Source organism: Scomber japonicus, chromosome 14 (assembly GCF_027409825.1).
Source record: "Scomber japonicus isolate fScoJap1 chromosome 14, fScoJap1.pri, whole genome shotgun sequence".
Lineage (NCBI taxonomy): Eukaryota > Metazoa > Chordata > Actinopteri > Scombriformes > Scombridae > Scomber > Scomber japonicus.
The window spans coordinates 4,429,602-4,453,427 of record NC_070591.1 but is presented as its reverse complement, the minus strand read 5'-3'; the positions used below and the strand labels follow the sequence as shown (position 1 = coordinate 4,453,427).

At 42.8% G+C, this 23,826-nt stretch overlaps 2 protein-coding genes across 2 annotated transcripts; both read right to left on the bottom strand.

The window, feature by feature from the left end:
* Positions 1–3,788: 3,788 nt before the first annotated feature.
* On the bottom strand, positions 3,789–11,707 carry LOC128373285 (mas-related G-protein coupled receptor MRG-like). The gene is made up of 3 exons (XM_053333576.1): positions 11,559–11,707; positions 7,173–7,365; positions 3,789–4,334 (listed from the first exon to the last, which is right to left on the bottom strand). Exons 1-3 carry the CDS (start codon positions 11,705–11,707, stop codon positions 3,789–3,791), a joined length of 888 nt encoding a protein of 295 aa, XP_053189551.1.
* Positions 11,708–14,631: 2,924 nt separating this feature from the next.
* Positions 14,632–21,985, bottom strand: LOC128373284 (mas-related G-protein coupled receptor member B5-like). Its single transcript, XM_053333575.1, has 3 exons — positions 21,803–21,985; positions 20,806–20,990; positions 14,632–15,163 (listed from the first exon to the last, which is right to left on the bottom strand). The coding sequence occupies exons 1-3, from the start codon at positions 21,983–21,985 to the stop codon at positions 14,653–14,655; spliced, it is 879 nt and encodes a 292-aa protein (XP_053189550.1). The 3' UTR covers positions 14,632–14,652.
* Between the last annotated feature and the right edge of the window lie 1,841 nt (positions 21,986–23,826).

The window sequence follows — 23,826 nt, the reverse complement described above, 5'->3', positions numbered from 1 at the left end:
TATAATATTCAGTATAATGTACGCACCAGAGAATACAGATAGTAGATGGCCAGTATGATCAAAGGAAGACAGATGGCGATGACGATCGACCACACAATCTCTAGCTCAATCGGTAGCTCAAATACAAAATAATCATAGCTGTTGTTCCGGAAAGTGTTGTTGCTGTACTGTTCCTCCATTCTTCAGAGACCTATGAAGTTATAAAGAGGAATACACACACACACACACACACACATACACATACACAAAGACTGTAGAGTATATATAAAGCGACCCCAAAACATTAAGCATTACATACAAAAAAATGTGTAAAACTGCATACTGATCTTAATGACTGTTTCAGTTTTCTTGTATTAAGTTTCTACATGTACCAATACCTCTGAACTGGTATGTTAAAAACAATAAAGTGATAAATGTAGTAAATGTACCTTTGAAAGCTGCAGGACCACAACCTGAATGATTTCTGTATGCTGATGTCTGTTTCCTGTCTTCTGCATCAAACCAGTGTGCAGAATATATCCGCTGTGTGTTTGGTGTATGTGGACAGATGACATGTATTTGACATGCATTTCCGCATCATGGTTTCTTAACCAATATCTTCCTGTGGTTTTTCTTTTGGTTTTACTATTGAAGATTATATGTGTATGTAGCATTCAACAAAAAGGGGAAACAAGACAAGCAAACATGAACATAGTGTAATTAAGTAAGCAGAGTTCATTTAAATGACAAAGTTCTTCACAATACAAGATAAAAGACATAGTAATATATAAAAAAGACTATAAGATCAATAAATTAAATAGGTAAAGTAGATATTTGACTACACAGATCCTAAATCTAGTAGGAGACAGTTCCATAATGTAGGAGCCTCAATTTTAAAGGTACAGTCACCTTTAGTTTTGATTCTGGAGTGAGGAACAAACAACAAGAGGATCTTAGAGATATAATAAGATATAGTACACCTTACATTGAATGATCAAGGCTCCCAGTCTGCCTGTGATCTAGCCTGTTTCACTACAGCCACACTCCTCTCACTTGTTACAGACAGCAGGGAAATGAAATGAATGAATCAATAAATACAAACTATGGATCCAACATGAAAACTGTTTTGGTTCAGTAAATGTATTCTGTCGGTCAGCTTGGTGAAGACCGGCCGCTGTCCCTGCTGAAAGATGGCTGGTTTTGTTAACAGAGACGTCCAAAAGTCTGTCTTGCTTCCTATCTGGATTCCCAGTTAGAGGCTAAGTGTGAGGCATACAGATCCCAACATAAATAACTCCTCTCCCTCGTTCTGCAAGGAGCAATGGCAATCAGTGCCTGGTTTGTCGACTGGGGATTAAGCATAGGCTAGAACGCACAGATACACCTGTTTCATGTACTGTCCACTGACAGAAACAAACAGAGCAAGCAACTGTCCTACTCACTTGGCAGAGAGACAGAAGAAAAGTAAGTTGTCTTTGCAGTAGAGACAAAGCTTTCTGTCTCTGCATGAGCAATAGGCACATATGGGGCTTCAGTGAGACACTTTAACACAAAGGACAAGTCCCTCCTCGGTGCCTGCAAGGTGCATATCAGACTCAAGTGAACTTACGCGAGCATTAAATTAAGTGTAACAATTTTTAATACAAACTTTAAATACTACTAGTTCAATAAAGGGCAGAAACTTAAATGAAATCAGTATTTGTTGTGAGCAGCTTTGCCTTTAATACAGCAGTCCTCGTTCTGCAAGAAGGCTCTCGGCTGGCCTGGGAGAGGGAAGTCTGGGCTTCCCTGCTTAAACTGCTGCCCCCGCGACCCGACCCCGGATAAGCGGTAGAAGATGGATGGATGGATGGATCTAGGACATGGAAAGGTTACATGTACAAACATATACCTGTAACGAGGGTTGGGCAACATCTAGAAATGATTTGATTAATTCAAATTATTGTTTTTCTACACTACGTAAAATGTCCAGCCACAACAGTCCTGTAAACTGAAACACACATATGACACATGCTATCTGTCCATCTCATAGTGAATGAAAACACCCATCGTGTGTTTGGTGTCTGTGGACAGATAGTCTACATCAGTACGTGTCATGGTGGTTTCCTCCTGTGGTTTTTTGACGAAAATGCACTTTGGTAAGTATGAAAATGTATAAATGGTTGTATGAACTTCTGAGAGGTTAACAATGCTTAGTGTCAATCATAGAAACCATGTTTGTGCATCTGAACAGTGTGTTCTGAGTATTAAATGAAGTGTGACAGCTTTATAATAAAAACTTTAAATACTACTGTATTGAGACTTTGTTTCTTTCCTTATTGATTGGAGCACACATCTCTTTTTTAAATGATCCTGTTTACTGAGCAGCTGGTGATGTTCATATTAAAATCTGTAATAAAAAGAGTTGAATCTGGTAATCATATTTAGAAACAAAATGTAAGTATATGAGTGAACCAAAAATGTGTGTGTGTGTCTTTACGTCAGTCGTGTCTTCAGAGTTTCATACTTACTGTACAATACTTTATCTTCCGCTTTAATCTGAAGTTTAGGGTGTTACACAATCACATTTGCTGATTTCCTAGCAATGTGACACATGTGACTCTGCTTCCTGAAAGATACTGTTTGCCTGTGTTTGTGTGTTTTAGTCACTAAAAGTAAAGTGAGGATGCCTTCAAAAATAACGTCATTAATGGTTTATATTTATCAGTTAACTTGATACAAAGTTGAATAAAGAGCAGAAACTTAAATAAAATCAGTATTTGTTGCCACTGCACTCTCTCTCTCTCTCTCTCTCTCTCTCTCTCTCTCTCTCTCTCTCTCTCTCAGAGTCGAGGAGGAGGCTTTGAATACTACAAACACCAACCGACAAATCAATCAATCAATCAATCAATCTTTATTTATATAGCCAAAACACAAAAAAGTAATCTCAAGGCATTTTACATGTTGAGCAGGTATACACTTTTACCTTTAAAAGCTGCAGCACCAAGTGTGATGTTGTGTTCTCTGCATGCAAACAGACTACAATATATATGTTGAGTGATGACACCCAGTAGCTTTGTGATTATCTACATCTTATCTGAGGAGGAGAGAAAAAAGCTAGACAGGCATGGATGTACAGTAATAGTACATCAGAACAAGTTAAATATTAAATGCATGCCACCCAAAACAAGTATTACTTACAGTATATGAATGTAAAAATAATACAAATGAATAAAATAAACAGACAAAATTAGTATTAGTAAAAAGCGAAATAAAAACAGCAATAGAAATATCACAATTAATAATAAAAAGCATCTTTGTACAACATGCCTGATCTCTTGTCTACATCTCTAGCATGAGCTTGAATAAATGTAAAAGCAGCCACAGCCTCACACATGTAAAATAATGATCTGCAATCTGTCCTGGATGTAGATCCCTAAGAAATGAGCCGTAATGGCTGCTACAGACAACTAGTTTCTGTGTTTGCTTTCATTCAGACTCTGAAACAAACGATTGAAATGAAACTTTGATTCAGTCCTCATTTTCCTGAATCTATATAAAAAGGCTGGGGAGTAAAAAGTGAGCATGACCAATAAAGCCACATTTATTTGAAATATACAATGTTGAAATTAGGGCTAGCGTGTCCCTTTAACCAACATGCCTAAATATATCCATAAAAAACTAATTTGCTGATGCAGTATGTGAGCTTAATTTTAAAGAGACAGAGCTTCTACAGAAACATTTGTTTTTAATTGACCGTCAGGTGTGTTATTGTATATCAGTGACTCTCTTGTCCCCTTTCCTTTCTATTTCCCTGAATTTCTCTCTGCCTACACAGAGCTGACTGTCGTCATGTTATTATCATTTACAGCAATAATCTGCTGCTGCTGTGTTTCCATCCTGCAACAACACAGAGAGGCTAAAATCTTGTCTATGGCCCCTTTTCTCATGAAAATATACAGAACCAAGTCTCCAAGAGGATTGAAGAAGAGGAATGCAAAAGGGTCAGTCATAGTATAATCTTTTGTTATGCCATAAATTAGGTAAGGCAGGAACAGCAGTGTGTAATTAAGCAACACCAGAATCGTAGCTCCAACAATTCGTCGTTTTTCCTCAGAGGACACAGAGATGGCAGCAGACAGGCCTTTAAAGATCCCAACCACAGAGAATATGAGCACAGGGAAGGGGAGGAGAATCATTACTGCATAGGTATCCAGTCCAATGGCAATGAACATGGGCAAAAAAGTAAGGACCAAAGCTAAGACCCAGACCACAACACAGACCACCACTGAGACCTTCACGGTTCTTCTGAAGCGGTACCACAGAGGCCAGGCGATGAGCAAATACCTGTAATACAAGATAGAAACACAGATCATCTGAATATCATCAGTTCCAGTATAATCAGGATCTCAAGGATGCTTCAGAAATATATTGAGATTTAATGATCAAACACATGTAAGTACTAGGGCTGTCACTTCTTATTTGAAATTTGAATATTATTTTGAATGTGGGGTTGTGACAGTTCCTCTGCTTTGCTGCTCTTGTTGCTGCTGTGTTGTGTCTGCAGACACCTGAGGCCTGTACTACGAAGCTGGATTAACCTACCCAGGATATCTCTCCGTTACCTGGGTTGACTTATCCAGACATTCGCAATCTAGGATAAACGGTACTACGAAACTGGTTATCAACTCGGTAATTGAACCCAGGGTTTTCCAATCTGGATCACTGCACGCTCACATAAAGGGGAGGTGTTTGCAGCGTCTGACCAATCACAAACATGCAGAAACCCTGCAGAGCAGACTACTTTACCATGGAGGAGCAGACAATTATTATTCAAAAATATGAAGAATTCAAACATTATCCAGGCCGAAAGCAACACTGATGCAGCAAAAGCCAGGAAGGAATGCTGGCAGAAAATAGCTGACTCTGTTAATGCGTAAATTCATGAGATCATACAATATTAATTTATTGGACAATTTTACCGGACAGCACTCTGATCACACAATGCCACTTTATTACGGCACAGACGTTTGGGGCAGAGCGCTTCCTCAGTGCCCTTCCTTTCATAGAGACATTAAGTTAGTTTAATATTCAACATTCAAAATACAAACCTATTATGCGCTTCAACCATTTGAGTGAATGATGTCAAACCAACTGTATAACCTACAGACTAATATCCCTCATGTGCCTCAAGGATTATTTTTTAAATATATATTTTGGCCAATTAAAAAATTGCATCTATCCCTAAAAACTCTTTCTCTCCTAAGCGCTACTCTCGCGATCCGCGCACCAATGTTGACAGGATCTTTTAAGAATGGGCAGGTCATTTTCTAAGAGAGCTGATTGGTCAGGAGGTGGTGCTTTCATACTCATTGATCTCTTATCCAGAACATAACCTGCTCCGGAGCAGGTTAGCCGTTCAGCATAAATTACCATGGTGATTTACCCCGGTAAGAAGTCAACCAGCTTCGTAGTACGGAAAACCCAGGGTTAACCCTGAAGTTACCTCGATAAGAGAAAATCCAGCTTTGTAGTACAGGCCTCTGGGGTCCGTTCCATAAAGTAAGCTCAGAAAAGCGGCGCTTATTGTCCAACACCTGACTTGAATGAGCCTAACAAATGAGATCAGGCTAAAGCAGTTCCATAAAGGCTGATCAAACTAATTTAAGACAGGCTCGAGTATTCAGACTAAATGCGTGTGCAAGCCATTCATGAGCAGCCCACGACGTCGAACACAGATCAAACGGATTCACAATGACAAAATCTACCACAAAAGAGCCACAGAGCAGCAGCAGTCTCTAGCACACACTTCTGAAGACATATGAAGGATTTAAACATATGATCACAACAAACAATAAATAAAATCCAGGAGAAAAGGCTGGCAGGAAATTGCTGATTGAATAGGTCTGATCTGTCTCTGAAGGTGCGCTCTTGTTGCAGAGCCCTGCGTACTATAGCAGCTCTGTCATGTACAACCTCCTCAATCAAGGGACAGGCCTTGACTAACAGAGAAACAGTGCATGGGTTGAGGTTGTTACTGGACCTTAATCAATTAACAGAAAAAGAGACACGCCTAGACATGCATCTACTAAACACAGCTTAGTTTACTTTTATGACATTATTTTAAATGTACCTATCAATAACCAATACTTTTAAAACAAACAGCGCTTCCTACCAGTTAAAGGCATGGATTTAAATAAAATATTTAATATTTTTGCAGTTGTTCAATATTTATGAGGCTGTTATTCTGTCAGGCCTCAATGTTCAATATTATGAACACACACAGACACAAACACATAACCATATATATAATTAAGTTGACTATGTACTCAACTATATAAGGCCATGTATGAATGTATATATATGAGTATTAAGGTGACTTTATATATGTGTATATATATTTATATTATTAAGTCGACCTTATGTGAGCTTTTCTTTAAATGATGGCCATTAATGAAGCCATATAATATGTTAGCCTGGAATAGGGCCCTGGACCCGGTGTGCCAGGCTCTCCTCTCCCCAACACACTCCTGCATTGATTTCTTGGTTCATTTACCTTGTCTCACACACACACACACGCACACACACACACACACACACACACACACACACACACACACACACACACACACACACACACACACACATTCATCCACTTCCTAGATGACTGGTTTTACAGACTAACTCTACCTATCTGTTGTTTTCACTATTATGTCTTGACTAATTTACTCTTGCACTAATGAATACCTGTGTGACTCCTTTTTTGCCACAGTCTAGACTCTAGGGATGAAAAGTTCATATTCAAGCTGTAATGAGCTGCTTGAATGTAGGCTGCAGTCTGTGTCAGACCAATTGAAGTTTTCTTTATGATCCAGCAGAGGGCGCTCTAAAACTTCACCAGGTCCACCTGTTGCATGCCCTGCTGACCTATTACAGTAATAAACAAAGGTAACTAAACACCAAACCATCTGAAGAGCTGCGTGTGGAAGTATTTCGGGTTCCACACCGTGGACGGCAAAGTCAGGATCAGCGAACCAAGCCACTGAGCCAGTGGAGGTGGAGGCAACACAGAAGAGTAGCGCAGCGCCAAATGTACAACTTCATTTGACACATCACACTCAGTCTGGTGTCAGCGACATTCATATTAATAAATTATTGCAGGTCTTTACAATTTTGCTCAAACATTTTTGAAATAGTGACAACCCTAGCAATACCATGAAGCCGACACTGGCCATTACACCAATGATGTGAATTACGTCGCTGATGAAGAACAGAACACCCTTGGGATTTCCCAAAAATATGGCCATGCAAGAGAGCTGAATGAGGTCAGAGATGAGAAGGTTGATGACGTAGATTGGAGCAACGTGATTATGACGTACCTGCAGGAGAACATGAATAGAAAAAGCACTTCAATTGTAAACATGTTGCTCTGAACTTAGTCATGTCTGTGAATATTGTGTAAATGGAATTTTAGGATTGGGCAACATCTTGAAATTATTTGATTAATAATGTCAACAATAATGTCTAAATTGTAAAACTGAGTTATTACTAATGAACAAAAAGGTTGTTTTAAGTCAAAAAGTAACACAGATGGTAACTAACCATATCAGTCATAATGATACTACTAAATAATAATAATACTAAATACTATAAAAACCTGATCATTAAACCCCTGATCATTAAAGACTACTGATTGATCCCTATAAATAAAACTTTGAGATCTGTTGTTGAGAATTCCTCATATTGATCAGACCAAGATGTTCAAAAGAGGGTTTCCTAAAAGGCACCTTTACAATTCATACAAAAATACAACAAACAGTTATTTTTATTATTTATTAAATACACCTCCCCTCCCTGAGCTACTACCTTACCGTGGTGGAGGGGTTTGCGTGTCCCAATGACCCCAGGAGCTCAGTTGTCGGGGGCTTTATGCCCCTGGTAGGGTCTCCCATGGCAAACAGGTCCCGGGGGAGGGGCCAGACAAAAGGTAGCTCAGAAGACCCCAATGACGAGCAACATAATTGGTCTTCCGTGTCCCTTGCCCGGACGCGGGTCACCGGGGCCCCCCCCTGGAGCCAGGCCTGGGGGCGGGGCTCGGAGGCGAGCGCTTGGTGGCCGGGCCTTCACCCATGGGGCCCGGCCGGGCACAGCCCGAAAAAGGGACATGGGACCCCTCTCCCACAGACCCACCACCAGTGAGAGGGGCCAAAGGGGTCGGGTGTGTAATGAGCTGGGCGGCAGCCGAAGGCGGGGACCTTGGCGGTCCGATCCTCGGCTGCAGAAGCTGGCTCTAGGGACGTGGAACGTCACTTCTCTGGTGGGGAAGGAGCCTGAGCTGGTGCGTGAGGTTGAGAAGTTCCGGCTAGATATAGTCGGCCTCACCTCGACGCACAGCAAGGGCTCTGGAACCAGTCTCCTCGAGAGGGGTTGGACTCTCGTCCACTCTGGAGTTGCCACTGGTGTCAGGCGCCGGGCGGGGGTGGCAATACTTATTGCCCCCCGGCTTGGTGCCTGTATGTTGGAGTTTACCCCGGTAGACGAGAGGGTGGCCTCCCTCCGCCTTCGGGTGGGGGGACGGATCCTGACTGTTGTTTGTGCCTATGGTCCGAACAGCAGCTCAGAGTATCCAGCCTTTTTGGACTCCTTGGAGGGGGTGCTGGAAAACACTCCCCCTGGGGATTCCCTCGTTCTGCTGGGGGACTTCAACGCCCATGTTGGTAGCGACAGTGAGACCTGGAAGGGTGTGATTGGGAGGAACGGCCCCCCCGATCTGAACCCGAGGGGTGTTCTGTTATTGGACTTCTGTACTCGTTACGGATTGTCCATAACGAACACCATGTTCAAGCATAAGGGTGTCCATATGTGCACTTGGCACCAGGACACCCTAGGCCGCAGTTCGATGATTGACTTTGTAGTCGTGTCGTCGGACTTGCGGCCGCATGTCTTGGACACTCGGGTGAAGAGAGGGGCGGAGCTGTCAACTGATCACCACCTGGTGGTGAGTTGGCTCCGATGGTGGGGGAGGATGCCGGTCAGACCTGGCAGGCCCAAACGCATTGTGAGGGTCTGCTGGGAACGTCTGGCAGAGTCTCCTGTCAGAGAGAGTTTCAACTCACACCTCCGGCAGAGCTTCAACCATGTACCGGGGGAGGCGGGGGACATTGAGTCTGAGTGGGCCATGTTCCGTGCCTCCATTGTTAAGGCGGCCGACCGGAGCTGTGGCCGCAAGGTGGTCGGTGCCTGTCGGGGCGGCAATCCCCGAACCCGCTGGTGGACACCGGCGGTGAGGGATGCCGTCAAGCTGAAGAAGGAGTCCTATTGGTCCTTTTTGGCCTGTAGGACTCCGGAGGCAGCAGACAGGTACCGGCAGACCAAGCGGAGCGCAGCTAGGGCGGTCGCTGAGGCAAAAACCCGGACATGGGAGGAGTTCGGTGAGGCCATGGAAAAAGACTTCCGGACGGCTTCGAAGAGATTCTGGACCACCATCCGACGTCTCAGGAGGGGGAAGCAGTGCACCGTAAACACTGTGTACGGTGGGGACGGTGTGCTGCTGACCTCGACTCGGGACGTTGTGGATCGGTGGAGGGAATACTTCGAAGACCTCCTCAATCCCACCAACACGCCTTCCGGTAAGGAAGCAGGGCCGGGGGACTCGGATGTGGGCTCTCCTATCTCTGGGGCTGAGGTTGCCGAGGTGGTTAAAAAGCTCCTCGGTGGCAGGGCCCCGGGGGTGGATGAGATCCGGCCCGAGTTCCTCAAGGCCCTGGATGTTGTGGGGCTGTCATGGTTGACACGACTCTGCAGCATCGCGTGGACATCGGGGGCAGTGCCTCTGGATTGGCAGACTGGGGTGGTGGTCCCCCTTTTTAAGAAGGGGGACCAGAGGGTGTGTTCCAATTACAGGGGAATCACACTCCTCAGCCTCCCTGGTAAGGTCTATTCGGGGGTGCTGGAGAGGAGGGTCCGTCGGGTAGTTGAACCTCGGATTCAGGAGGAGCAGTGTGGTTTTCGTCCGGGCCGTGGAACAGTGGACCAGCTCTACACCCTCTGCAGGATCTTTGAGGGTGCATGGGAGTTTGCCCAACCAGTCCACATGTGTTTTGTGGACTTGGAGAAGGCATTCGACCGTGTCCCTCGGGGGATCCTGTGGGGGGTTCTCCGGGAGTATGGGGTATCGGACTCCCTGATAAGGGCCGTCCGTTCCCTGTATGACCGGTGTCAGAGCTTGGTCCGCATTTCCGGCAATAAGTCGGACTTGTTTCCAGTGAGGGTTGGACTCCGCCAGGGCTGCCCTTTGTCACCGATCCTGTTCATAATTTCTATGGACAGGATTTCTAGGCGCAGCCAGGGTGTAGAGGGGATCCGGTTTGGTGACCTCAGGATTGGGTCACTGCTTTTTGCAGATGATGTGGTCCTGTTGGCTTCATCAGACCGTGACCTCCAACTCTCACTGGATCGGTTCGCAGCCGAATGTGAAGCGGCCGGGATGAGAATCAGCACCTCCAAATCCGAGGCCATGGTCCTCAACCGGAAAAGGGTGGAGTGCACTCTTCGGGTCGGGGATGAGATTCTGCCTCAAGTGGAGGAGTTCAAGTACCTCGGGGTCTTGTTCACGAGTGAGGGAAGGATGGAACGGGAGATCGACAGGCGGATCGGTGCGGCGTCTGCAGTAATGCGGACTCTGCACAGATCCGTCGTGGTGAAGAGAGAGCTGAGCCGAAAGGCGAAGCTCTCGATTTACCAGTCGATCTTCGTTCCTACCCTCACCTATGGTCATGAGCTTTGGGTAGTGACCGAAAGAACGAGATCGCGGGTACAAGCGGCCGAAATGAGCTTCCTCCGTAGGGTGGCTGGGCTCTCCCTTAGAGATAGGGTGAGAAGCTCAGTTATCCGGAGGGAGCTCGGAGTAGACCCGCTGCTCCTCCACGTCGAGAGGAGCCAGATGAGGTGGTTCGGGCATCTAATCAGGATGCCTCCCGGACGCCTCCCTGGTGAGGTGTTCAGGGCACGTCCCACCGGTAGGAGACCCCGGGGAAGACCCAGGACACGCTAGAAAGACTATGTCTCTCGGCTGGCCTGGGAACGCCTCGGGGTCCCCCTGGAAGAGCTGGACGAAGTGGCTGGGGAGAGGGAAGTCTGGGCTTCCCTGCTTAGGCTGCTGCCCCCGCGACCCGACCCCGGATAAGCGGCAAGAAGATGGATGGATGGATAAATACACCTACCTTTAACACCTGCCTTTAAAGGACTTGACCACCAATTGTTGTACATTTTTCTTATTTCTTCTTTGTCAACAAATGTCATGTGCAGAGCCAAACCACCAAGCATGTGTGCATGTATCCAAATCTGTTTTATCTTGATCCTAAATAAGTTACAGTAAGCAGGAACAACAGAACATATCTTCCAGTGCGGCTGTTCATTTACATGTTCTTAATGGTTTTTGGTAACAACTGAGGTCTACTGCACAGAGGAAGATATATCAGGCTTGATTTTGCTGAAAATAAGAACAATATAGAAAATTGCCAACCAAGTCCTTTAACTCCAAAATCTATTAAGATCCATCACTATATAATATTCAGTATAATGTACGCACCAGAGAATACAGATAGTAGATGGCCGGTATGATCAAAGGAAGACAGATGGCGATGACGATCCAAGACACAATACGTAGCTCAATCGGTAGCCAAAATACAATACTATCAAGATGGCTGTTGTTCTGGAACGTGTTGTTGTTGCTGTACTGTTCCTCCATTCTTCAGAGACCTATGAGATTATAGAGGAATACACACACACACACACACACACACACACACACACACACACACACACACACACACACACATACACAAAGACTGTAGAGTATAAATACAGCATCCCCAAAACATTAAGCATTACATACAAACCAAAATGCGTAAAACTGCATATTGATCTTAATGACTGTTTCAGTTTCCTCCTATTAAGTTTCTACATGTACCAATACCTCTGAACTGGTCTGTTAATCAACAATAACGTGATAAATGTAGTAAATGTACCTTTGAAAGCTGCAGGACCACAACCTGAATGACTTCTGTATGCTGGTGTCTGTTTTCTGTCCTCTACATCCAGTCAGTGTGGCTGACCTGTATTTGACTATGAAAGGGAGTTTGGTTTTACTAAGTAAACTTATCTATGTGTTCGAACAAGACATATAAATAGCACCTTTCTAGATCAGACATTACAAAGTGCTTCACAATACAATATAAGGCTCTTTGACTACACAGATCCTAAATCCAGTAGGAGACAGGTCCATAATGTAGGAGCCTCAATTTTAAAGGCACAATCACCTTTAGTTTTGAGTCTGGAGTGAGGAACAAACAACAAGAGGACACAAATGTGAGAATAACACCTTGTACTGATTGATAAAGTCTCCCAGTCTGCCTGTGATCTTGCCTGTTTCACTACAGGCAGATGCCTCTTGCTTGCTACAGACAGCAGGGAAATACAATTTAAGGATCAATAAATACAAACTTTGGATCCAACATGAAAACTGTTTTGGTTCAGTACATTGTTACTGTTGGTCAGCCGTCTTGCTTCCTATCTGGATTCTCCGTTATAAGCTAAGTGTGAACCACACAGGTCACAACATAAATAACTCATCTCTCTCGGTCTGGAGCAGTGGGAATGAGTACCTGGTTTGTTGACTAGAATGCAAAGATACAGCCCTGTGCCTACAGAAACAAAAGGAGCAAGCAACTCTCTCACTCATTAGGCAGAACAGAGAGACAGAAGAAAAGTTGTTTTTGTAGTAGAGACAAAGCTTCCTGTCTCTGCATGAGCAATAGGCACATATGGGGCTTCAGTGAGACACTTTAACACAAAGGACAAGTCCCTCCTCGGTTTCTGCATGGTGCATATAACACTCAAGGGAGCTTACACGAGCGACAATTTTTAATGAAAACTTTAAATTCTACTGTATTGAGACTTTGTTTCTTTCCTCATTGATTGGAGCACACATCCCTTTTTTTTTAAAAATAGATCCTGTTTACTGAAGCAGCTGGTGATGTTCATATTAAAATCTGTAATAAAAAAAAGAGTTCAATCTGTTAATCATATTTAGAAATCGTGTGTGTGTGTGTGTGTCTTTACATCAGTAGTGTCTTCAGAGCTTCATGCTTGCAACACTTTATCTTGAGTTTAAATCTTAATTTTAGGGCGTTAAGTAGTCACATTTGTTATTTCCCATTACTGTGATACATGTGACTCTGCTTCCTGAAAGTTTAATGATGAGGTCAGTATTTGACACATACAACCTTGTTATCAGATATTGCAGCAGTTGAGCTTCCTGAGTTTTTCTAGATAAATATATATTGCATACTGTTTGCCTGTGTTTGTGTGTTTTAAACACTAAAAGTAAAGTGAGGATGCCTTCACAAATAATACCTTTACCTTTAATTATTAACCATTAATGGTTTATATTTATCAGTTAACTTGATACAAAGTTGAATAAAGAGCAGAAACTTAAATGAAATCAGTATTTGTTGCCAATGCTCTCTCTCTCTCTCTCTCAGAGCCAAGGAGGAGGCTTTGAATACTGTGAATACTACAAACACCAACCGACAAATCAATCAATCAATCAATCAATCTTTATTTATATAACCAAAACACAAAAAAGTCATCTCAAGGCATTTTACATGTGGAGCAGGTATACACTGTGCTCTTTAAATTCAATTAAAGTCCTGCATAGTACATCTTTAACAATGTGTTGTATTTTAAAAGCTTGTGATATTATCCATTGTGTCAAATATTCATCTTCATATCAGTGTGCATATTCATTTATTCATGTTATATTTCTTATAAATCTTATGTTATACATGTTATAAAACATATTTATATAGTTATTTAATTATGTCTATCCACAGAGCAATGTGACATTCATGTTACCTTTAAAAGCTGCAGCACCAAGTGTGATGTTGTGTTCTCTGCATGCAAACAGACTACAATATATATGTTGAGTGATGACACCCAGTAGCTTTGTGATTATCTACATCTTATCTGAGGAGGAGAGAAAAGAGCTAGGCAGGCATGGACGTAATAGTACATCAGAACAAGTTAAATGTTAAATGCATGCCACCCAAAACAAGTATTACTTACAGTATATGAATGTAAAAATAATACAAATGAATAAAACAAACAGACAAAATTAGTATTAGTAAAAAGCAAAATAAAAATAGAATAAAAAGCATCTTTATACAACATGCCTGATCTCTTGTCTACATCTCTAGCATGAGCTTGAATAAATGTAAAAGCAGCCACAGCCTCACACATGTAAAATAATGATCTGCAATCTGTCCTGGATGTAGATCCCTAAGAAATGAGCCGTAATGGCTGCTACAGACAACTAGTTTATGTGTTTACTTTCATTCAGACTCTGAAACAAACAATTGAAATGAAACTTTGAGAGAGTCTTTGTTTCCCTGAATCTTTATAATAATTCTGGAAAAAGCGAGCAGGACCAATTTAAATCATATTTATGGAAATAATGCAATGTTGAAATTAACTGAAATTATCATTTAACCAACATGCCTACATTTAACCATAAAAACAAAATTTGCTGTTGCAAAAGACTAGTATATGAGCTTTTTGTATATCAGTCACCATCTTGTTTCCTTTCTATTTCTCTGAATTGCTCCCTTTCTTTACTCTGTTAGCTTCCTCTGCCTACACAGAGCTGACTGTCGTCATGTTATTATCATTTACAGCAATGATCTGCTGCTGCTGTGTTTCCATCCTGCAACAACACAGAGAGGCTAAAATCTTGTCTATGGCCCCTTTTCTCATGAAAACATACAGAACCAAGTCTCCAAGAGGATTTAAGCAGATGAATGCAAAAGGGTTAGTCATAGTATGATCTAATGTTTTGCTCCAAATTATGAGAGGCAGGAACAGCAGTGTGTAATTAAGCAACACCAGAATTGTAGCTCCAACAATTCGTCGTTTTTCCTCAGAGGACACAGAGATGGCAGCAGACAGGCCTTTAAAGATCCCAACCACAGAGAAGATGAGCACGGGGAAGGGGAGGAGAAGGATTACTGCAATGGGCTTGGGTCCAATGAACATGGACAAAAAAGTAAGGACCAAAGCTAAGACCCAGACCACAACACAGACCACCACTGAGACCTTCACGGTTCTTCTGAAGCGGTACCACAGAGGCCAGGCAATGACCAAATACCTGTAATACAAGATAGAAACATAGATCATCTTTATATCATCAGTTCCAGTATAATCAGGATCTCAAGGATGCTTCAGAAATATATTGAGATTTAATGATCAAACACATGTAAGTACTAGGGCTGTCACTTCTTATTTGAAATTTATTTTGAATGTGGGGTTGTGACAGTTCCTCTTCTCTCTGTGTGTGTGTGTGTGTGTGTGTGTGTGTGTGTGTGTGTGTGTGTGTGTGTCTGTGTCTGTGTGTGTTTGTTAGATACTAATTCTTACATTGTTTGCTCTCTCAGTTGTCATTTACGACAGAATGATCTGACCATCATGGACCCAGCAGACCCAGGCTCGCTCCACCATGCCCTCTCCTCCCACGGAGCACTTCTTGGACACCATGACCAACAGCTGCACCATCTGACGGAGGGCAACGCCAAACTCGGCCAGCAAGTTGTGAGTCTCTGTAATCAGGTTGCTTCACTCTCGGACCAGCTTTCTGAGTTCCTGACTGTCGCTTCTCCCAGAACACCCCGCCACCCTTTAGTTTCCCCCATCTGTGAGGCCTCTATAGCTGATCCTGAGCCTTACGCAGGTGATCCCACAAAGTGTAGGTTCTTTTTGCTCCAGTGTTCGCTAATTCGCTTTATCCTATCTCCTTTGCTTCAGATATGGCTAAGATCCAGTATATTATGGGGTTGCTAAGGGGAAGAGCATTAGACTGGGTAACAGCTTTGTGGGAGGGTTCGCCTCTTTTTTTCACTGACTATGATATGTTTGTTGAGGAGTTTTCTAAAGTTTTTGATCACTCAATTCGGGGGGAGGAAGCTTCGAATAAGTTGTTTTCTGTACGTCAGGGACCGTGCAGCGTAGCAGACTACTCCATTGACTTCCGGGTTATTGCTGCGGGTTCAGGTTGGAACGATGGCGCGTTAAGGGGGACATTCTATTGGGGTTTAAGTGAGGCGGTTAAGGATGAATTAGCGGCACGAGAGGAAACTGAGTCACTTGATGCCCTAATCTCCTTAGCCACTAGGATAGACTCCCGACTTAGAGAACGCAGGCGTGAAAGAGTTCACATCCCCACTAGGTTCTCCAGGAGCCCCTCCTCCTCTGACCCCGGACAGACAGTCAGGCCTCCCTCTGCACCTCCTCTTCCTCCTCCGCAAGTGTGGAATGAAGCCCCTGAGCCTATGCAGTTAGGCAGAGCCCATCTCACCCAGGCAGAGCGCCAGCGGAGAATGAGCAACAAGGAGTGTTTGTACTGTGGGAAGAGTGGACACTTCATTGCCTCCTGCTCTGTTCGGCCAAAAGATTAGGCTTTCCAGTGGGTGAGGAGCTGCTGGTGAGCCAAATCTTCTCCTCTAATAACCCCCAGAAGTTTCAACGTCTTGCTTCACTGGACTCTCCCTCGGAATCCTACTCCCTGACAGCTCTGATCGACTCTGGAGCCGAGGATAATCCTCTGGATGCCACCCTGGCTTCCCAATTGAACTTGAAGTTGGAACCACTGGAGTCAATCAATGTTCGTGCTCTCAATGGGAGGCTATTGGATAGAATAACCCATCGGACCGGCCCCCTGCAGTTGATTCTTTCAGGTAATTACAGAGAATTCATCACACTCAAAGTTTTTCAGTCCCTATTTACTCCTGTGGTCCTAGGCCACCCCTGGTTAAAACGTCACAACCCACACATTGATTGGTCTCAGGGTAGAATAGTGAACCTAAAACCTGAAGAGTTCGGTTTAGAACCTGCTCTATGTGTAAAGTGCCTTGAGATAACTTTGTTGTGATTTGGCGCTATACAAATAAAGATTGATTGATTGAATGGCTCTTTAAAGTGTCACCAGAATTGCCTCCAGTCTGCTCGACCTCCCGCTCCTTAATTAAAAAGTGCCCTCTCTCTGTGTGTGTGTGTGTGTGTGTGTGCGTGTGTGTGTGTGTGCGTGTTTATTTTAAATAACTAATAAATTCCTGTTAGGGATGTACCCATTTCTTGTAATACGGGATTGTTGTGTGTGTTGAGCCGCTGCTTCTCTATCCGTTGCGGCTCCGCTCGGTCACAGAGCCGCCAGAGAGAGAGAGAGAGAGAGAGAGAGAGAGAGAGAGGTGGGTGCGGAGAAACTGAGGAGACGTGACAGTGGAGCAACTTGAACCTGTGAGTTATGGTCTAACTAGTCTCTGTCCACTTATCCAACGTGCTTAAAAATGGGTCATATTTCAGAAAAACGCTCTATTTTAGTCAATGTGTCAGCTTCTATTTTTGCTGGACGTCGGAGCACGGCGCATCAAATCAGCACAGAGCAGATCGTGCGGGACAGGAAATCGTGTACAAAATACAAAATAAAACACTGGGTTAATTTTCAAAATAAAATGCAGCGTGTTTACGGCGGATCATATTTCCTTCACTACAGGTCTGAAGTACAGGTCCGAAAGTTTATTGTGACTTTACTACTAACGTGTGGGCTAACAAAATAATAACAATAATAATAATAATAATAATAATAATAATAATATAGTAATTTCAGCATTCTGGGGATATAAACTGTATTACTACTCATGTTGACAATCATTTGTTGACACAAAATAAATGGCAATTTCATATCACCTTCACCTACAGGACACACAGCTAAGTAGTTTGCTTTCTATTAGCACTTTATTTTTAAATTTTACATTAATTTCCATATTGTGTAAAGGACCGAAAAAAAAAAATTGGCACGCACATGCTGCCCTTTTCCGACTTTGAGCCCCTGCCTCTCTATAATCATGTGCACGTCCCTGCTCCCAACCTCACCAATGTTCCCTCCCTGTATCACAACCTCGCCCTAGAATTCAGCAAAGATCATGCTCTTTTACAGACTCTACATGAAAGCTGAGAAATATGAGTTTCATGTTCCCTCTGTAACTTTCTTGGGATTTATCATTGGCAGGGGGCAGGTGGAGGCCGATCCTGTGAAAATCAAAGCGGTGGCAGAGTGGCCGGTCCCATCTTCAGTAAAACAGCTGCAGAGGTTCCTGGGTTTAGCCAATTTCTACTGTCGGTTAATCAGGAACTATAGTAGTCTTGCAGCCTCTCTCACCAAACTCACTTCATCAAAGTCCTCCTTCCACTGGAACCCAGATGCCGAGAGAGCCTTCTCCACCCTCAAGGAGCGATTCACCTCGGCGCCCACCCTGGTTCAACCCAATCCTGCCCTGCAGTTTGTTTTGGAGGTGGACGCTTCAGATGTTGGAGTTCGAGCGGTGCTGTCACAGCGTTCCCCCAAGGACCAGAAACTTCACCCCTGTGCATTCTTCTCGAAGAAACTTATGATGTTGGTAACCGTGAGCTACTGGCCATTAAGTTGGCTCTTGAGAAGTGGAGACACTGGCTTGAGGGGGCGGAACATCGTTTCCAGTTCTTTATCACCTACAGACCCGGATCCAAGAACACCAAACCTTGTTGGAGGAGCAGGTCTAACGAGCTGGCAGGTGTGCAGGCGACACACCTGTTCTACATCTCATCAGCTACAGTCAAAACCCGGTCGCTCCAGCCACTCCTCGTCAGATCGTCCAGTCTCCCATGCGGTGTGCTGCCCTGACTCCCATACTCTCATGCTGTGTTTCCGTGTGTGATACTAATTCTTACATTGTTTGCCCTGCGCCCAGGAGTGTCCTCGATCGCCTGCACCCTGCTCGTGCCAGCTGGACCTGCTCCTGGCCTGCCTCCTCGCCACCCAGACTTGCCCCTTCGGCATCCATCCTGCCTCTCTCTTCCCCCGGCTCACAGCAGTATTAAGTTGACTATATATGTGTGTATATATACTCATATTAAGTCGACTTTATGTGAATTTTTTTTAAATGATGGCCAATAACGAAACCATTTAATATGTTAGCATGGTCCAGACAATTAGCCTGGTCCAGACCAGGTTAGTTTGCCAGCATAAGTTGCTGTGGTAACTGAGCTTGAACTGTACTGAGTTTGCTTTATGGAACTGAATCTGCTGGAAAATGAGCAGACATGTATAAAGTACTAGCGATCCAGACTTGAGTAGAAGTACAAGTACTCTATCAAAAAAGTGACTTGAGTAGAAGTAGAAGTGCTCTTTAAGCACCGTAGTTAAGTGGAAGTACTAAAGTATTAAACAGGTTTTGTACTTAAGTATTGCAAGTAGTTTATTTTTAAAATTCCTACTCAAGTACTGAAAGTAAAAGTAAAAGTATTGTGTAATGTAGTTATTAAATAAATATTAATAGTTATTAATAATTATTATTATTAATCTTTCACAAATGAAAACATGGACTGTAAGTAGGGCCAGGGGTGGTCTTCTTCCTCACCGCCACCACCACGATCACTCCAAGTTGAAGGTGTTGTTTCTGGTTCTTCCATCTCTGGTTCAAAGCACTTACTCTCGACGCAGGCAGGCAGCAGAGCGAAAGAGGCTGAGCAGGGAGCAGAACGAGCGGTCTTCTCACCCTTTGCACGCATTACGTCATGTAGATCTTGTTCGCGCCACAGTAAAATTGGATGCAACGGTTGTTATAGCAACCATAAACTCTGAACGGGACGGTAGACTAGAACCTAGAGTGACTGTGGGTTTGGAATGATTCTTAACATGTTTAATAATGAGTAACGATGCAGCACATGAAAAATGTATCGGAGTAAAAGTACTAAACTCATCGAAAATATATACTGAAGTAAAAGTGGAAGTAGAAAAATATACTCCAGTAGAGTACAGATACAGCATTTTAGTACTTAAGTAGAGTAGTGAAGTAGTTCTACTTCGCTACTATACATCTCTGAAAATGAGCCAGACTAATGAAATAAACCTGGTTTATTTGGTAATCCTGGAACAGGGCCCTGGACCCGGTGTGCCAGGCTCTCCTCTCCCCAACACACTCCTGCATTGCTTTCTTGGTTCATTTACCTTGTCTCACACACACACACACACACACACACACACACACACTCATCCACTTCCTAGATGACTGGTTTTACAGACTAACCCTACCTATCTGTTGTTTCCTGTTAATTTTCACTATTATGTTTTGATTAGATTTACTCTTGCACTAATGAATACCTGTGTGACTCCTTTTTTGCCACAGGCCAGACTCTAGGGATGAAAAGTTCATATTCAAGTTGTAATGAGCTGCTGGAATGTAGGCTGCAGTCTGTGTCAGACCAATTGAAGTAGTTTTCTTCCAGCAGAGGGCGCTCTAAAACTTCACCAGGTCAACCTGTAACATGCCCTGCTGACCCATCAATAAACTGAGGTACTGTTAATATGCGGTTGTTTTTTTAATGGAGGATAAAAGTGAGCGGAGCTTTCCTTAATGAACAACTACAACACTAAACCATCTGAAGAGCTGTGTGTGGAAGTATTTTGGGTTCCACACCATGGACGGCAAAGTCAGGATCAAAGATCAGGCTATTAGTCCACTCTGTAAAACATGCTAGCTAACCAACCCACTGAGCCACTGGAGGTTGAGGCAACACAGAAGAGCAGATCAGCGCCAAATGTACAACCTCATTTGACTGCATATTATTCAGCACACTCAGTCTGGTGTCACCGACATTCATATTAATACATTAATTGCAGGTCTTTACAATTTTGTTCACACATTTTTGAAAAAGTGACAACCCTAGCAATACACACATCATAAGAAAACAGATAGTTACCTTTCCAGGGAAATACAGACCATGAAGCCGACACTGGCCATTACACCAATGATGTGAATTACCAAGGTGATGAAGAACAGAAGACGCTTGGGTTTTCCCAACCACATCACCATGCAACAGAGCTGAATAAAGTCAGAGATGAGAAGGTTGATGACGTAGATTGGAGCAACGTGATCATCACGTACCTGCAGGAGAACATGAATAGAAAAAGCACTTCAATTGTAAACATGCTGCTCTGAACTTAGTCATGTCTCTGAATATTGTGTAAATGGAATTTTAGGATTGGGCAACATCTTAAAATTATTTGATTAATACAAATGACTGTGCTCAATAATGTCTAAATTGTAAAACTGAGTTATTACAATTGAACAAAAAGGTTGTTTTAAGTCAAAAAGTAACACAGATGGTAACTAGACATATCAGTCCTAAGGATACTACTAAATAATAATAATTATACTAAATACTATAAAAATCTAATGAAAAAACCCTGATCATTACAGACTACTGATTGATCCCTATATAAAAAACTTTGAGTTCTGTTGTTGAGAATTCCTCATATTGATCAGACCAAGATGTTCAAAAGAGGGTTTCTTAAAGGGAACCTTTACAATTATAACATTTATTTTGTTATTTATTAAATACACCTACCTTTAACACCTGCCAATTTTTGTACATTTTTCTTGTTTCTTCTTTGTCAACAAATGTCATGTGCAGAGCCAAACCACCAAGCATGTGTGCATGTATCCAAATTTGTTTTATTGTGATCCTAAATAAGTTAGAGTAACCAGGAACAAAAGAACATATCTTCCAGTGCGGCTGTTCATTTACATGTTCTTAATGGTTTTTGGTAACAACTGAGGTCTACAGCACAGAGGAAGATATATCAGGCTTGATTTTGCTGAAAATAAGAACAATATAGAAAATTGCCAACCAAGTCCTTTAACTCCAAAATCTATTAAGATCCGTCACTATATAATATTCAGTATAATGTACGCACCAGAGAATACAGATAGTAGATGGCCGGTATGATCAACGGAAGACAGATGACGATGGCGATCCAAAACGCAATATTTAGCTGAATCGGTAGATCAAATGGGAGTACTAATTCACCCACATCATCATAATCATAATCATAATAGCTGTCGTTCTGGAACGTGTTGTTGCTGTACTGTTCCTCCATTCTTCAGAGACCTATGAGGTTATAAAGAGGAATACACACAGACACACACACACACACACACACACACACACACACACACACACACACACACACAAAGACTGTATAAAGTATAAATACAGCATCCCCAAAAAATTAAGCATTACATACAAAACAAATGCGTAAAACTGCATATTTCTCTTAATGACTGTTTCAGTTTTCTTGTATTAAGTTTCTACATGTACCAATACCTCTGAACTGTCTGTTAAAAACAATAAAGTGATAAATGTAGTAAATGTACCTTTGAAAGCTGCAGGACCACAACCTGAATGACTTCTGTATGCTGATGTCTGTTTACTGTCCTCTGCATCAAACCAGTGTGCAGAATATATCCGCTGTGTGTTTGGTGTATGTGGACAGATGACCTGTATTTGACATGCATTTCTGCATCATGGTTTCTTAACCAATATATTTCTGTGGTTTTTCTATGAATATGCATTTTGGTTTTACTAATTAAGCTTATCTATGTGTATGTAGCATTCAACAAAAAGGAAAAAAAGGTCAAGCAAGCATGAACATAGTGTAATTAAGGTAAAGTAATAGGTAAAGTAGATATTTGACTACACAGATCCTAAATCCAGTAGGAGACAGTTCCATAATGTAGGAGCCTTAATTTTAAAAGGCACAGTCACCTTTAGTTTTGATTCTGGAGTGAGGAACAAACAACAAGAGATATAGTACACCTTACATTGAATGGTCAAGCCTCGCATTCTGCCTGTGATCTAGCCTGTTTCACTACCGGCAGATTCCTCAATCAATCAATCAATCAATCTTTATTTGTATAGCGCCAAATCACAACAAAGTTATCTCAAGGCACTTTACACATAGAGCAGGTTCTAAACTGAACTCTTCAGGTTTTAACTTTAAAGAGACCCAACATTCCCACATGAGCAACAGTGGCGAGAAAAAAATCCTTTTTAAGGAAGAAACCTCAGGCAGAACCAGACTCAGAAGTGGGCAGACATCTGCCTCGACCGGTTGGGGTTGAGAGGAGAGAAAGGAAGGATAGAGGAGAGAAGCACAATGAAAATCAACAATGAAGCTAGAAGGTCCAGGACTGGAATCCGTCATCCGGACGTCTACAGGCCCAGATTACCTGTGAGACGAGAAAGCACAGACAACTCCGGGGAAGAAGTATATCTTATTGAATGCATTAATAGAACATGAATGTTAATGGATATAGATGGATGGATAGAGAGAGAGAGAGGGAGAAGGAGAGAGGAGCTCAGTGCATCATGGGGGTCCCCCGGCAATCTAAGCCTATGGCAGCATAAGTTAAGAGCTCAAAGAGCCCTAACTATAAGCTTTATCAAAAAGGAAAGTTTTAAGCCTACTCTCTTTTTTTTTTAAGTATATTTTTTCAGGCTTTTTTTGCCTTTAATGTACAGGACAGTAGAGATAGACAGCAAACCAGAGGCAGAGAGAGGGGGAATGACACGCAGGATAAGACTGCTCGGCGCGGGATTTGAACCGGGGTTGCCTGCAACGAGGACTATAGCCTCAACACATGGGGCTGAGCTAAGCTCAACCCTTAAGTCTACTCTTAAATGTAGGGAGGGTGTCTGCCCCCCAGACCAAATCTGGAAGATGGTTCCACAGGAGAGGAGCCTGATAGCTGAAGGCTCTACCTCCTGTTCTACTTTTAGAGATACTAGGAACCACAAGTAGACCTACATGCTGGGAGTGCAGTCTTCTAGTAGGTACATAAGGTACTATCAGTTCTTTAAGATATGATGGAGCCTGACCATTAAGAGCTTTGAAGGTGAGGAGGAGGATTTTGAATTCTATTCTGAATTTTACGGGAA